Genomic DNA, 13,863 nt, shown 5'->3' with positions numbered 1-13,863 from the left:
AATTGTAATATTACAGAGTACTGTAATCCAAAACAACTTTAAAAAAGATGTGCCATGTTGTAACAAAGTCCCTCAAAAATGTGAAGTTCTCAATTCTTATAATACAGAATCTTAAAAAAAAAACCCCAAACCTCTTCTTTCATCTTCCCCCTTAGCTCTTTATTTTCAATATCGCAGCTTATTTAGTTCAGCCTTAACTTTACCATCCTTGTTACACCGTATCTGTGCAGATACTATGTGGGAAATCCTATAACTCTATAGCATATGCATCTGAAGAACTAAAGAGAGCAGTCTTTAGGGGGCTGGGTGAATAGCTTCCTCTCTCTCTTGTCTTGATAAGCCAAAGCATAATTTGTTGCTGCCTAACTTTTTATTAGAAAGTAAATTTGATGGATTTTTTCCCAGCGTTCGCTTGAGATTTCTGGACTCACTACACCGAGTTTTGCTAGGTGCTGTGTTGAGACTTGTGTAGCTCAGAGACCTTCACACTGTTCAGTAGCTGAACAGCAAGCCCTACGTATGTGCGTAGGTTGGAATATAGGAAGGGAAGTTTCCCAGCTATAGCAGCTGCCTTTTCTGCCTGGAGTTTAACAGCAGTAGTAACAGAGTGGCTGCAGCTTCATGCAGCCCCCGGCAGAGAGGTGCTATAAATTATGCCTAAGCCCCTCAACATTGACCTGGCAAATGCAAAGTCCACTAAAGTCACTAAAAGTCTTTCTCTTGGCTTTACCACCTTTGGATCAACCCCAGTAAGGCAATTGCATTAATAAGGTCTGCAGAACTAGATGTTTCAAGTTACAAACAATGTGTCTCATTCATATCGGATCGGTAACAACAAATGCTAAGTCAGATAAGGGAAGAACTCACCTTCAAATTACAAGCAGAACATATCTTTCTTTTTACTTTCTTTGTCAGAAAATAAATCAATAGGTTCATGTCAAGGGGACAGCTGGCTCACCATGTCCCTCTTCATATCCTCGCTAGGTAAGGAGGTCTTAAGCTGTGCTCGGTGGTGTCACACACTGCTCTGCAGGACAGAGATGGGCAACAAGCTGATACTGGGAGGAGACTGCATGGCCTTCTCCAGGAATTTCATATGTAACTTGGAGTCCAAACCCACTCCCTCACAGTGACTTCACCTCTGCCGTGGGTAGCAGAGAAGTGAGGGCAAGATGGTGAGCGCTGAACCCGGGGTGTTAATTTTGGGAAAACGAACTCAAGATGGATAGAGTGACAGCTGCACATGGTCCTATACCCCACACACCCTACAGCATGATGGGAACTTTGAGTGGAAATGCATGCATCAAACCTGATCCTTGGCATTAGGCAACTGTGCTGGAAAATATCTGGCCTTGAATTTCAAAGTCAAAGGAAATTGAAATGCATAGACAGGCCAGAGGGCAATAGTTGAGGCAGCGTTAAATGCACTAGCATGGATATAACATGTGATGTGTGTGTACAGCTTCCCTGCACAGAAACCATTACCCACTTTTGGAGTTATGATTACATTAACAGAAAGGTACCCACAGCTTCTGGAACTGCATTACAGACCAGCACCATTTTCTTTATAGTGTTTTGCAACCTGCCTGTTTTGCAACAGCTGAGACCTGAAATATTAATCTACTACATAGCCTTGATGAATAAAAGTGAGGCTGGATTATGACTTTTCCTAGTCCATAAATCTGCTGCTCTATGACTACTCAAAAGTTCATTTGGTCTTGTGCTCTCTAGGAAAAAGTCTCCCGTGTGCCACACATTAAAAATCTGGGCAGTTCATGTGCCAGCTGTTGCCTCCAAACAGTCATGCCTAATAACCACAGATGAATTTGTCCCTCAAGAATCTGGTAGAACCTTGGTATTACCCTATGCAGGTGAAGCAAAGGGAAATTGCTATATTGTGTAAAATACCTTTCAGCCCAAAGAATAAGAATCATGGTTTTATGACAGAATGAGCATCTCACTAACCCATTGGTTTCATATTTATGCAAGCAGGGGGCTTTTCTGATGATAAGAAAGAGGTAAGATTATTTCAAGTTAGGCTTACGAAATAAATAACACAACTTTCTTGTTATATATCAATTTTCTTGGCCAAAAATTAAGAATTTAAAGGTTTCACAGTTGCTTCACCAGGTAATCTTATCTTGGTGGTGCAATATCTTAATGGTCTATTGATTGAATCTTGCTACCTGCTATTTTTAAAGAAGTAGTATTACTCTGTTAAGGCAAACATGAAAAACTGCTTCTAAAGATCTTTAAAAAGTTTTATGATTTTTCAAAAGCTTCTTAGAGGCTTACCAAGCTCCAAGACAGCTGGAATTAACTCTACAGTATTCTCTCTGTGTTTCTGAGACAGTGAATTAATCTGTGGGAAGTGAAGTTCCCAGTGGTCTTTGGAAAGAGACACAGGAGGAGCATCTTAGATGAATCAGTGCACAAAATTAGCTGGAGACCTTTTACCTTTTACATTCATCCAAATTGGGACACCATGTGATGCCTACAGTGGTTTTTTAATGTCAAGTCCCAGAGATTAACTGATATTTGAGGGAGTGTGTTGCATCCAGGGTGGTCCACTAAAAAACAGAAACTTCAGAAACATGACTGGACTCCTACAAGGTATGTAGTGTCCACTCTGCAGCTTTCTCCTCGATACTCTGACTTCAGAAATATTCAACTTAAAACTTTTGCTGTTTCCTCCAGTGCTTACAATTCCCTATGGAAGGAGCAGAAGAGACTGAGTGAACTAGCAGATCCTGTGATGTTCCACTTCTCCTGCAATGGCCTTTCCAGAAGTGCCATTTCTTCTGCAAATCCATCCTTAACTGCTCCTTTCTGTAAGTAAGGAGAGTGGTGAGATTCATGGAGAATCAGGTAATTCACTGGGGCACAATGAATAGGTATCAGTGAGTAAAGGAAATGAGGCTGCATATGTTCATCCTTCTCCCTGTCACTTGCTTCACAGAAGTGTCATCGATTTAAGGGTGAAGTGATAAAATTGGAGCATGATTCTCCCCTTCAGACTTCACTTTTCCATAGCAGTGATTGATGAGAATCACATTCCTTCTGCACACAGAGCAGAAGCAGGCAATAGTGCGCTTGCCTGTAGTGCACAGGTACTCCTTCCAACAGAATAGGAATTAACAGCAGATTTGAAACAGCCATGAAACATGGGACTTTTAATCTGTTATTTTGCAGAATTCATCCCTTTCCCCCCTTATTCACTGTAAATAAAGCACGCAAGTCCAAAGGTGCATGGAGTTTACTGTAAAATCTGCATGTTTCTTTGTGATACATCTCTTCTTTCCTCATTGTGAAATCCTGATCAGGAAAGTAGAGGAAATACCCCAGGGAATTATACCATAAGCAGGAGCTACATACTGGTCTGTGAGGTTGACGGATGAGAGGATGGGAAAAGCACGCATATTACATAAAATAGAAAACCAATGAAAGTCAATACTTGAAGTCATATTCTTTTTGAGAGTAGCAGAAAGACTGAAATGGGAAAATTAATATGAAGATGGCGCCCAGAACTCCTCAAAGCTCTATGGACCATACATTTTTCTTTATATCATGATCATAAACTGAAAAGAAAAAAGAAGCCTATATTAGGCAATACATAATTTCCCCAGTACCTCCCATACTTGCATATGTTTGGTGCAATCAGGTTCTGTGAGTGTCTAAAGCAAGTCTGTAAAACAGTTCATTTCTTCCTTCTGCTGCTTTTCATTACACTTACTGTGGGTCTGAAGTCTAGCAAGAATTAACTTGTTAACAAGAGAACGTGTTCCATTTAATCACCCGGAATACAACTGGCAAATACTGACCTATCTGAGATGAGATGGTGAGAGGTGAGAGAGATGCATAACAATATACTTACATTCTTTGGGAGCATATTCTGGAATTTGGGTCTTCGAGCTGCTGCTGTTTCTTTGTGAGCTGAATAAGGGACAATATAAAGAACTTTCTGAGCTCAAAACAATGCTTTCTGCAACATTACCAAAACCAAAGAAGATAAAAGGAAAACAAAGTTATTAAAACTGGAACCTATAAATACACAAATAACTCTGATAAAAAGGATAATTCAACAACTTTGTCATAAACCACAAGCATAAGGTCTGGCCTTTACAAGCTACCACAGCTACCACTTATGTTGCTAGCCCTGTTTCCCAGTGGCTCCTTGTTCTTAGGAATCGGCCCATCTTGAGGTTGAATTTGCTCTGAGTTATCTTTGAGGCTTACTTGGGCATTTGTAGCATACTGGCATCCTAATCCATAACCAAAGCACTGTAAAATTATTTGCTATGTAAGTAAGAAACAGTACTGTTTACAAAAAGAAGCTTGCAGAATAAAATAGGTTGTGAACATGTAAGACTAAAACATCTATTTTGGAGTGTTGCCACAAATTAATTACTGTGTTCACTGCTAATCACACTTATTTTAAATCTTAAACAAAGTAATAAAGTTGGCCCACAAGCAGAAGAAAGGAACATTAAATGTTTATCCAGTGTAATCTTATTGTTTTAACAGTGCAATGCATACTAATTCCTAATTATAAATATACTGCTGATACTTAACGAAGTGTCATCCTGTGACTAATAAAAATGTGTAGCATAGTAGGAAAGAGCACTTTATAACCTGCTAAGTGGCATAAAAAAGTGAAAATGAGTAAGGGCAAAAGAGTGAGACAATAAGGAACATAATAGTTTATACCAGCCAGGTGACTGCTATGACTATTATTAATCTGGTTGCTCATCATCCTCCCATTCCTCCCTTTTGTTCTCAGCATTTTCTTGTTGCCTGCTCAAAAGTTTTGGGCACAACAAGGACTTCTATGTTATCTATTTGTCTCTGTGTGTGGAACTACTGGTCTTGACTGGGGTTTATAAGTCTTTGTACAGTACAAGTAACCAGTGAAATGTAATTAATAAAACCAGCCTGAAAGTAAGAAGCAGGGAGATGGGGACAGACTGGACAGCCTAAAGAAAGAAGACTGTAAGGACTCTCATCTGATGCAGATGTGGTCAGCAGAGGCCCTTCTTTGGAGCACAGTTATTGCTTGCAGGTGCATGGGCTGCTCATGTGTATTGACGTTCTGGCTATGCCACAGCCAATCTGTATGAGAGACAATGGAGGAGAGAAAGACTCCGAGTCCTTGGGAAGTGTAATGGGCTTAAACTGTCAGCTGGGCAAATAAATATGTGGCAAATATTTATTGATGTGACCAAGGCAGAAAACTGATGCTGCTTTGTTTGGTTTTGTATTTTCAGCACTTAATATGTGTAAATGTGTAGTATGTCTTTGATGTATGGTTGTTTCTATATTAAACTGTGAGTAAATGCAGGCATAGTTTGTTTTGGTTTTTTGCCCCAAATGAGTTAAATCTAGGCTCCGTAGACTGTCTATGGAAAAGAGAGAGAAGACAAGAGCCTTGAAGGCTCAATTCAGACCCAGATCTAATATAAGTAGATGGTGCCAGCAGCTAAGAGCCTAATAAGATAAACTCATCCCTTCACCATTTCAAGGTAGTTTAAATTTACATTAATCTTTATGTGTTTCCTAATAATACCCTAAAGCAGAAACCCTACCAACTCTACAGGGAAATTAGAGTTCCCATTACCCTTGCTCCCTGAGATAGTTGAGCAGCCTGAACTTCCTTACTGACCTGCTCAGATGTATGCTGGCTGTAGGGCCACATTTGCCTGTGGGTAAAGCTGCCCTAAGTATGTGTTGTAGACTTCTTTGGTGCCCTAGGCACTAAAACGCTCTTAAACACTTTCAGTTACTACCTTCTTGTATTGGTCAGAAACAGGTCTATCCAAGACACCCTCATTAAGCCAGAGGGAATCAGTGTATGCAGAGGAGTTATGACTTTAGATGGCATATTGTAATATGCACTCCAAGCACATCTATGACATTTTGTAAATGATGAATGAAATAATAAATGTGAACAGCCATTATATTGCAAGGTAATTAATTATTTGGGTTTTTACCAGTTAGATATTTATTATAATGATTAGTGGAAGCAAAAAAATATACATTCATGAAACATTACTGTTTTCTAATTAAATTATAATAAGATACAAATTACTGTGATTCATTTTTTATTGCTATAAAACCAAATATGACCTGCTAAAATAATGTTTGCTGGTTTTAAGTGACATTTACATTTATGAGGTTTGTATTTGAAAACCAGTAAGTAATTGTTCCTCTGTTTTCCATAAATTTATAAAGTTACTGAAGTCAATAAAAAGATCCTTACTTCTATATAATCCTATGTATCACAAATACAGATTGTTATAACTCATAGTCGGTACCTCATGTTGGAATTAATACCAGCATGGTAATATAGGTACAACGACCTTGGCATACTAAGAGGGTATTAAAGGTCAAGAGTTTATGCACTTCTTTCAAGCAGAACCTATGAAAAATTCCTGATAAAAATCTATAGTGGATTATGGATGAATTGACACAATGCCACATATCCGGAAATCATCTTTTACAAAGTTGCAGATTATTGAGATAAAAAGAGAGAAAAACAAAATTTTTGAGGCTTTAGTTAAAGAGAGAAAAATCCATTCTTCATAATTATGAAAATATATACATTCCTAATTTCCTAAACTGAGCCCTACACTGTCATCATAAAAAGAACTATAAAGGTGTGAAATAACCCATTTCATCATAGATTACTCTGTTTTTATACTTCCACCTCAGAAGACTTCACTGTTTTTCTTCTGATCTTATTCTGGACTAAATGTGTCCACATATGGAGCTACTCTGGAAAATGCTATAATTTTACATGTTCCTTTTAACCCAAATATCTTCCAAGTGAAGACAAGCCCCAAGGCAAAGACATGGCTTTCCCCCCCGCCATGAATCACAGTGGAAAAGCCTGCAAACCCCACTGGCCAGACTTCCACAAACTCCAGTCTCTCCATCTGCTCACTTAAATGCCCATAGAGAAAGGCTTTTTCACTTCTACTAAATAGTTTGGGGTAAACATCCTGCTTTAGCTCATTCCACAGCAAACTGCTTCCTCAGTGATTTATTCTAAAACCAGGTGTTTAAAATAATCCTAGGGATCTATTTTTCACTAAGAATGAACATGGTCTACAGACCTGCTAAAAACACTTTGTTTCATCATGACACTTGATGTGCCAACTATGAAATTTACCCCAAAAATCCAGTCCTGTTACACTGGACCTCCAAAACCTGAAAGGGAAGCTATGGCCATGTTTGAACATCTGGTGCTTTACATTTGTATCTATTTTTATCTTTTCAAAGAAAAGTGATGGTTCTTGATTTCAGCACTTACAAATCCCATGTGACACACCAGTGTAATGCAGTTGCAAGCTGAATCGAGTCAACTCTTCTGGATGTAGATCTTTCAGAAGGGTCTGGGTACACCAAAATGTGAGAGAGTGTTTCTCCTGTCTGCCCAGGACATCATTCCTTGCATTCCTGTTCCAGCATGCACATGTGTTGCCTCTTAGAGAAGAGATATGAGCGGAAAACTCTGCTCTGTGTTGTATCCCTTTGCTTCCCAGAGTAAGAAACTATGTGGATTAGAGCCCAGTTCCCCCTTGTGTCTATAGTCTGGGAGAAAGGACAAAATACTTGAGTTGAACACAGGTCTAGTACATCCAAATGCATGTGCTGGCTTAGTTAGTGTCTTCTCCAGTGGAGTATGTTCAGTAGATAACGATGGGAAACTGTCTCCACTATCACTAAGACTCCTGGGCTTAAGGACTTCCAAAAATCAGTCGTCTGAAGTGTCTCAGTCCTTATCAATAGCTATATACAACCACTGGTGAACCAGGCACATGGTAGATAGTTTACAGATCGATGTACTTTCGATGGCAAAAAAATCTCATCACTGGCATAGAGATGGCTCCGAGGTTGGATCCAATCACAGACCATTGATTAAAGCCGAATCCAGACAAAGGAATTTCAGGTGAGGACAAGGAAGAGCAAATAGATGAATATGGAGCCATGGTGTGTCATTAGTAATAGCAGTGCCCCTCTGACACAGTAGAGTCCTCCAAGAGAAAGGTAATTTTTTCATCTGTAAGAGAATGATGTATCTCAGAAGCTGGTCTGAGACTGGCAAATGAATCCCTGCCAAAACTCAGACTGTCAGAAGTAACATGGTACATTTCACTCACCCTGCCTTCTCCCAGATTAATGAACAGCAAAGGCGTGTGTTTATCCTTTAATAAACACAGTTCTAATTTTCTAATTAGTTCTAATTCTAGTTCTAAATTTTAATTCTGGTTTTTAATTTAATTCCACTAAAATAACAATAACAAATGTGTGCCAAGCATTATTTATGTTAATCAGTATGCTACTGGAAGACAGCTGAGGACTATGCCAACGAGGAGAGTGTAAAAACCTTACCAGTGAGAAAGCCACCAGGATTCATTCTGTTATTAGGAGGGAATTCAATGGGCTTGCAGTGGATTACCTGTGTTGGTAGGATTTTCAGGAAGAGCACCTGTCCATACACCCACTGAATATCCCATGCATCCTATCAGGAGGCAAGTTTCCAGCTTGCATGGCTGCAGAGATAATTTTTGAACACTTTAACTAAAATTGAAAAATCTGTCTGAAACTTACAGCTGCCTGAAACTCAGCGGTATGAACTTTTGTGATCCAATCAATCTGGCCTCAGTTTGTCCAACTACTACTTCATCACAGATTACTTTTGGTAGATAGGAATACGTGAAAGAGAAGACAGACTACAGTGGCCAGTATGAGTGCTGCCAGAAAAGAAAGTCAGAGGAAAGAAGACATAGAGATAGAGGAGTGAAAGAAGGAAGGAAGGAAGGAAAGGAAGGAAGGGAGGAAGGGAGGGAGGGAGGGAGGGAGGGAGGAAGGAAGGAAGGAAGGAAGGGAGGGAGGGAGGGAGGGAGGAAGGAAGGAAGGAAGGAAGGAAGGAAGGAAGGAAGGAAGGAAGGAAGGAAGGAAGGAAGGAAGGAAGGAAGGAAGGAAGGAAGGAAGGAAGGAGATCAAGGAAGAAGAAAAGCAGAAGTAGTAATGTGTTGGATGACAGCATACTGTACAAATAACAATAGCTTGGACGATATGTAAAGGAGAGATGTAGCTTTTAACCACCCCTGGCCATGATCTTTCTGCTTTTACTGATGAGTGAGCAGTCCCATGTGACTTGTGGGCAAATGTGAAGTCCAGAGTTCATTCTCTGTCTTGTGAACTGCAGTTTAACAATGCGCTGCAGTCCCTGACCCTGCCGGGAATTCCTGCCATGGGCCCTGCACTTCTCCCACACGTGCTGCAATTCCTCCGGCTCTGCAAAGGCAGGCTGGTAAGGGTGTGAGAGAGACACCACTGGCATCTCAAGTACGCTACTCGTCATCTCTAATTCCCACACCCTTGAGCATGCTCTCCTATTGGGGATCACTCTGAAACTCTCATGCTGTCCTTTCTAAGGGGACCAGGTTTCTGGCTCCTTGCTGTGTCCCTGAAGGATGCAAGGGCTGTCCTCTTCATCGTCTCCTGTGAAGACTTTGATTTCCTCGTCCAACTTCTTCCTGAGGTGCTTTTGCAGCATATGGACTCCAGCTCCCTTCCTCTGATCTTCTGTCCAAAAGGACTTAGTCACCATTTCCTTGTCTCCTCTCATACCCCAAAAGGGTACAGCTTTCCTTATTTTCCTGTCCCAGCATTGTTCCCTCAGAAAGACAGATTTTCTTCTGATCTCCTGTTTTTTCCCCATGTTACAAAATTACAGCCTGGAACTCATTGAACAGAGTATCAGTGTTAGAAATTTAATAAAATTAAAAAAGGGACTGTATAAATATACGTAATTTATATGGACATCAAGCCCACTCAAAGTTATCGAGGTGAACAGCAAAACAAACAAATGAAGCTCATTTCCAAACCAAAGCCCACACAAACCCTCAAGACGTAACAGCTCTGGTGTTTCAGGGTTTAAAGTGATCTCCAACTGGCCGAGATTAGGATGAGACCTAAAGCAGAGGGCAGATAATCCCATATCTGCCTAATACGCATTTTCATGCACCTTCCTCTATCTGTTAAATTTCCAGGGTGGGATACCTGACCAAACAGATTTGCTCTTTTGTCCCACCAATGCTATATCGCTCAGAAGGGATGCTTTGGACTTCTTCTTGGTTATCTCTTCCTGTTTTTTCATGGGATCCTCAAACTCCACGTCCCCCCCACGCCTTCCTCCCCCACCCCTCCCCCTTCCCTCTAATCTCCGCAGGGGTTTCTATATTAGTCGGAGTGGCTGGATAGGTCTCAGCCTCCATCTGGGTGGATTAAATTTAAGTTTATCCTCTTAACTCTGCAACAACTTCCTCGCTGAATCGTCTCCCTAGCGTCACCTTCGCCCCGGCACTACGCTGCCGCTTCAGCCCCGGCCCTCCCAAGGAAACCAGGGAAAAAGGAAGGAATCATGACCCCAAGTGTCAGTGCCGTTGCGCCCTGGGGAGGGGGGCCGCCGGGCTGCGGGCCCGCCGGGCGGGACGGGGCCGAGGACATCCTCTCGCGAGGGGGGAGAGCAGGGAGGGTCCCCCCTAAGGAAGGGGTGTCACACCGCCCCGCGGTGCCCTGGTGGTCCCGGGCGCCCACGCCGCGGGCAGGGCCGGCCGGCCGAGCGGGCACCGACGGCACGGGCCGCCCCGACCCCCCCCCAGGGGCAGCGCCGGGGCCGGGAGCTGCGCGGCGGCGCCCCGGGGGGAGGTGCCGAGCCGTGCCCCGCGCCGCGGCGGCCGCCCCACGGGCGGCGGTAATCCCATCAAGGGCCGGAGCCAGCCTCCTCCCCCCTTCCCTCCCCTCCCGTCCCTCCCTGGCCGCCGCGGGTGCGCGCCCCGCCGCTCCGCTCCGCTCCGCGCCGGCCCCGCAGCCCCGCTCCCCGCCCGGCTGCCGCTCAGGGGGAACGCGCGGCGGCGACCCTCGCCCGTGGCCACCGGCCACCGGCCCCCGCTTCCCGGCTCGGGCGGCGGCGGGGGAACGCGGCGCACATGGAGGTGCCGGGGCACTGCCGCCGCCGCTGCCTCGCCTCGCTGCTGCTCCTGGCTTCGTGCATCGGGTGCGCGGCGGCGCCGCCGCGGAGGAGCATCCCCCGCCGGCAAGGTAGGGTGAGCGGCGGACCCGGTCGGGGGTCCCGGGGGTGCCCGCTCGGCGCCCGCCCGCGCCCGGCGAAGTTCCGCGCCCCGTTGGAACCGGCGTTGCCGCGGGACGGGGGCACACGCCGGCGGGGCAGTGCCCGACACCGGGAGCGGCTGCCGGCCGTCGCGGGGGTCCGGGCGCTCCCGTGTGAAGTGAACCCGTCCGGGAGCGGCGGGGGCGGTGGGGGTGCCCGCCCCTCCTGCAGGCCCCTGCGCCGCCCGCCCGCTCGCGGCGGGGAGAGGCTGCCTCGGCGGCGGCGGGGAGACGCCCGGGGGGCGCGGGGGTGGCAGAACCCGTCTGCGATCCATTTTCTCTGGCGTTTTACACCCGGTACCGGTGGGTTCGCCCAAGTTACAGACTGGGACCCGGCAGCTGCTGCCGCCGAAAGGCACAACTGTTTGCCGTTTTTCCCTGGAGCCGGGGCCGGTGGTGCGGCGTGAGCAGCCCCGGTGCCGTCAGGGGGTCTCCTGCCGGCAAGGCGGTGCCGTGGCGGTGGCAGTTGTGTGTGCGGTACCGCGTAACGTAAGCACCGAGTAGTAAATGTGACAGAAAAATGGCTAGGGAAGCAATCATTCCATCAAAGAAAGTCGTTGTGCTGTCTCAAGCATGCTGTGGGGTGCTGCAAGGTCCTGCCTCAGGCTCAGCGTCACCTGCAGCCTGCGGGGTTGTGTGTGTGTGTCCGTCCCACGGCGGGCGGGGGGATGCGCACGGTGATCAGGGTGCTGGTTGTATGGTCCTCAGTGGCTCAAAGTTAGAAACCGGGGCTCTGGGCTGCTTTTACAGCCCTTGCGGTCTGCAGTGCATGAAACAGTCAGGTAAAATGTAAACGGCGAGATGGGACACAGCGCGTGGTGAAGTTTGACGTTCTGCACACTTAAAATATGCGGCGTTAAGAGAAGATGCTGATGCCTGAGACCGTCTTAAAGGCTGCGACGATCCTGGAGGCTCTGAGGCCACCACCGATTTTTATCACAGAGTTCACCGGGATGAGTTCAATGGAAAAGATAACAGGTTTAGTAAGTTCTGCCTCAGCTTGCAAAACGTTTCCAGCTTCAGACCCTTTTTTTGCATATATCCCGCAGCGTTACAGGATTTGTACTGTTGCTTTTTACACTCAGTATTGTGCTGCTCTTGTGAGAAGAAAAAACCACAACACAAACCACAAACGCCTGTGCAGTTGGAAACTTAATACTTAAATACAGCCTGAGCTTAAAGCCCATACTGGACAGATGGCTAATTTTACTGGTCTGACCTTGTCTCTTTGGGATCTAGTCCCATGATCCTTGGTTGGCATAATAGCTGCCGTGAAGTACTTCAGGAAATAAGGCAGACAGTAGTTGTGAATGAGATGATTAGTAGCTTGCATTAAAATACTAGGTGTGTGAAGTTGGTGTGAATATTTTTAAAGATTCCTCCGCTCTACTGGAGCACTTGTTTCCCCTAATTGTGGCAGGATGACAGACCTGGGGGAATGTATTTCTGTGCACGTTGGATTAGAACAGTTTACAGCTCAGAAACAAATTGTTTGTGGTATTGTGGAGAAGATTAATTAACACACTAGCATTGTATTTATCTTACTACACATTTTACGTTCATTATTTTATAACTTATTTCAGGTTCAGTGACTGATTCAATCATTCCTTTTCTACTTCTTCGCCAGTTCTATATGGGAGCAATTTTTTCAAAATCTGTGTGAACATTTGAAAATGCACTTGTAGCGAGATTTGAAGAGGTAGATCCCCCAGACAGTTTGTGTGCAGCAGTATATGATTTTAATCCCATCTGCATTCTGCCAAGGGCTATTGGAATTGAGGGCTTCCAAAAATCCCATGGCTGGGTACCCACTGTGAAATGTTGTTAAGACGCTGAGAGCAGGTATAGTTCCAGGTAGCTCACGTCTCTACCTTGTTCTGCAGTGTATCACATGCTGGGAAGCTAAGAGTAGAAAGGAACTATCATTTACTCACACATCCAAAAGTAGTGGGTGAAGAAGAGATAAGATAGTAAAAAGTTAATATTTTTTTTTCTTTCACTTTGCCCTTTTATTAGCAATAGAAATGAGACTTGTACAGGAATTGTAACTGAGGTGATAGCAAGAGGTTATATTGAGAGAGAAATAATAAAACCAGTTCATCTTCAATAACTGGGAGGTCCTGTGGGTCAAAAGAAAAAAGATACTCAAATGCATCTCCATTTTTCCAAGTTTTTCATACAGGGCTCAGCTTACAAAGATCAGTTTTGTCATCCCAAGAAAGCAGCAGAGTGAGAAATTTGTTTGTGACATTAAAAATAAAGTATATAGTAAAATGGCCACAAATGCAACTTAAATTAATCTTCAGGGGAAAAAAAAGCTGTCATGCTCAAATTTGAAACATCCTGATGACTGCTAAACTCATTTGAACATTTATTTACAGTTATATGATACATTTACTAGAGACAAGGAAACGGGATGACAGACGCTTTGGGAAGGGCTTAAAACAAATCCTTAGACACCGTGTGGTGAATAGTGTAGCTGGGAGCCGATTAGACTGGGGTGTGCTGCGGGTTTCACATTGTTTTTTTGCAAAGCCTTCTGCAAAGACTCAGGTTTTCACTGCTTCTGTTTCAATTTTTGGTCAGCCAGTTGAAAGCTGGAGAGCCTAAACCTAGCCCCCAGTGTGTAATAGTGTTGCTAATATAATCACAATGATACTGAATTTTAATCGTTCTATGATTTTA

General features: G+C 44.2%; 1 protein-coding gene across 2 annotated transcripts in view; it reads left to right on the top strand.

Moving 5' to 3' along the window:
* Positions 1-10,445: 10,445 nt before the first annotated feature.
* The window catches only part of EGFLAM (EGF like, fibronectin type III and laminin G domains), a 78,653-nt gene continuing 75,235 nt past the window's right edge, over positions 10,446-13,863 (top strand). For both annotated transcript variants that reach the window (XM_037374022.1, XM_037374021.1), the window contains exon 1: positions 10,446-11,109. In XM_037374022.1, the coding sequence (XP_037229919.1) occupies positions 10,998-11,109 (112 nt within the window). In that variant the 5' untranslated portion in view covers positions 10,446-10,997. The remainder of the gene's footprint in view (positions 11,110-13,863) is intronic.

Source organism: Falco rusticolus, chromosome Z, assembly GCF_015220075.1.
Source record: "Falco rusticolus isolate bFalRus1 chromosome Z, bFalRus1.pri, whole genome shotgun sequence".
NCBI classification, from domain to species: domain Eukaryota; kingdom Metazoa; phylum Chordata; class Aves; order Falconiformes; family Falconidae; genus Falco; species Falco rusticolus.
The sequence above is the reverse complement of the archived record's forward strand: the minus strand, read 5'-3'. Positions and strand labels throughout refer to the sequence as shown.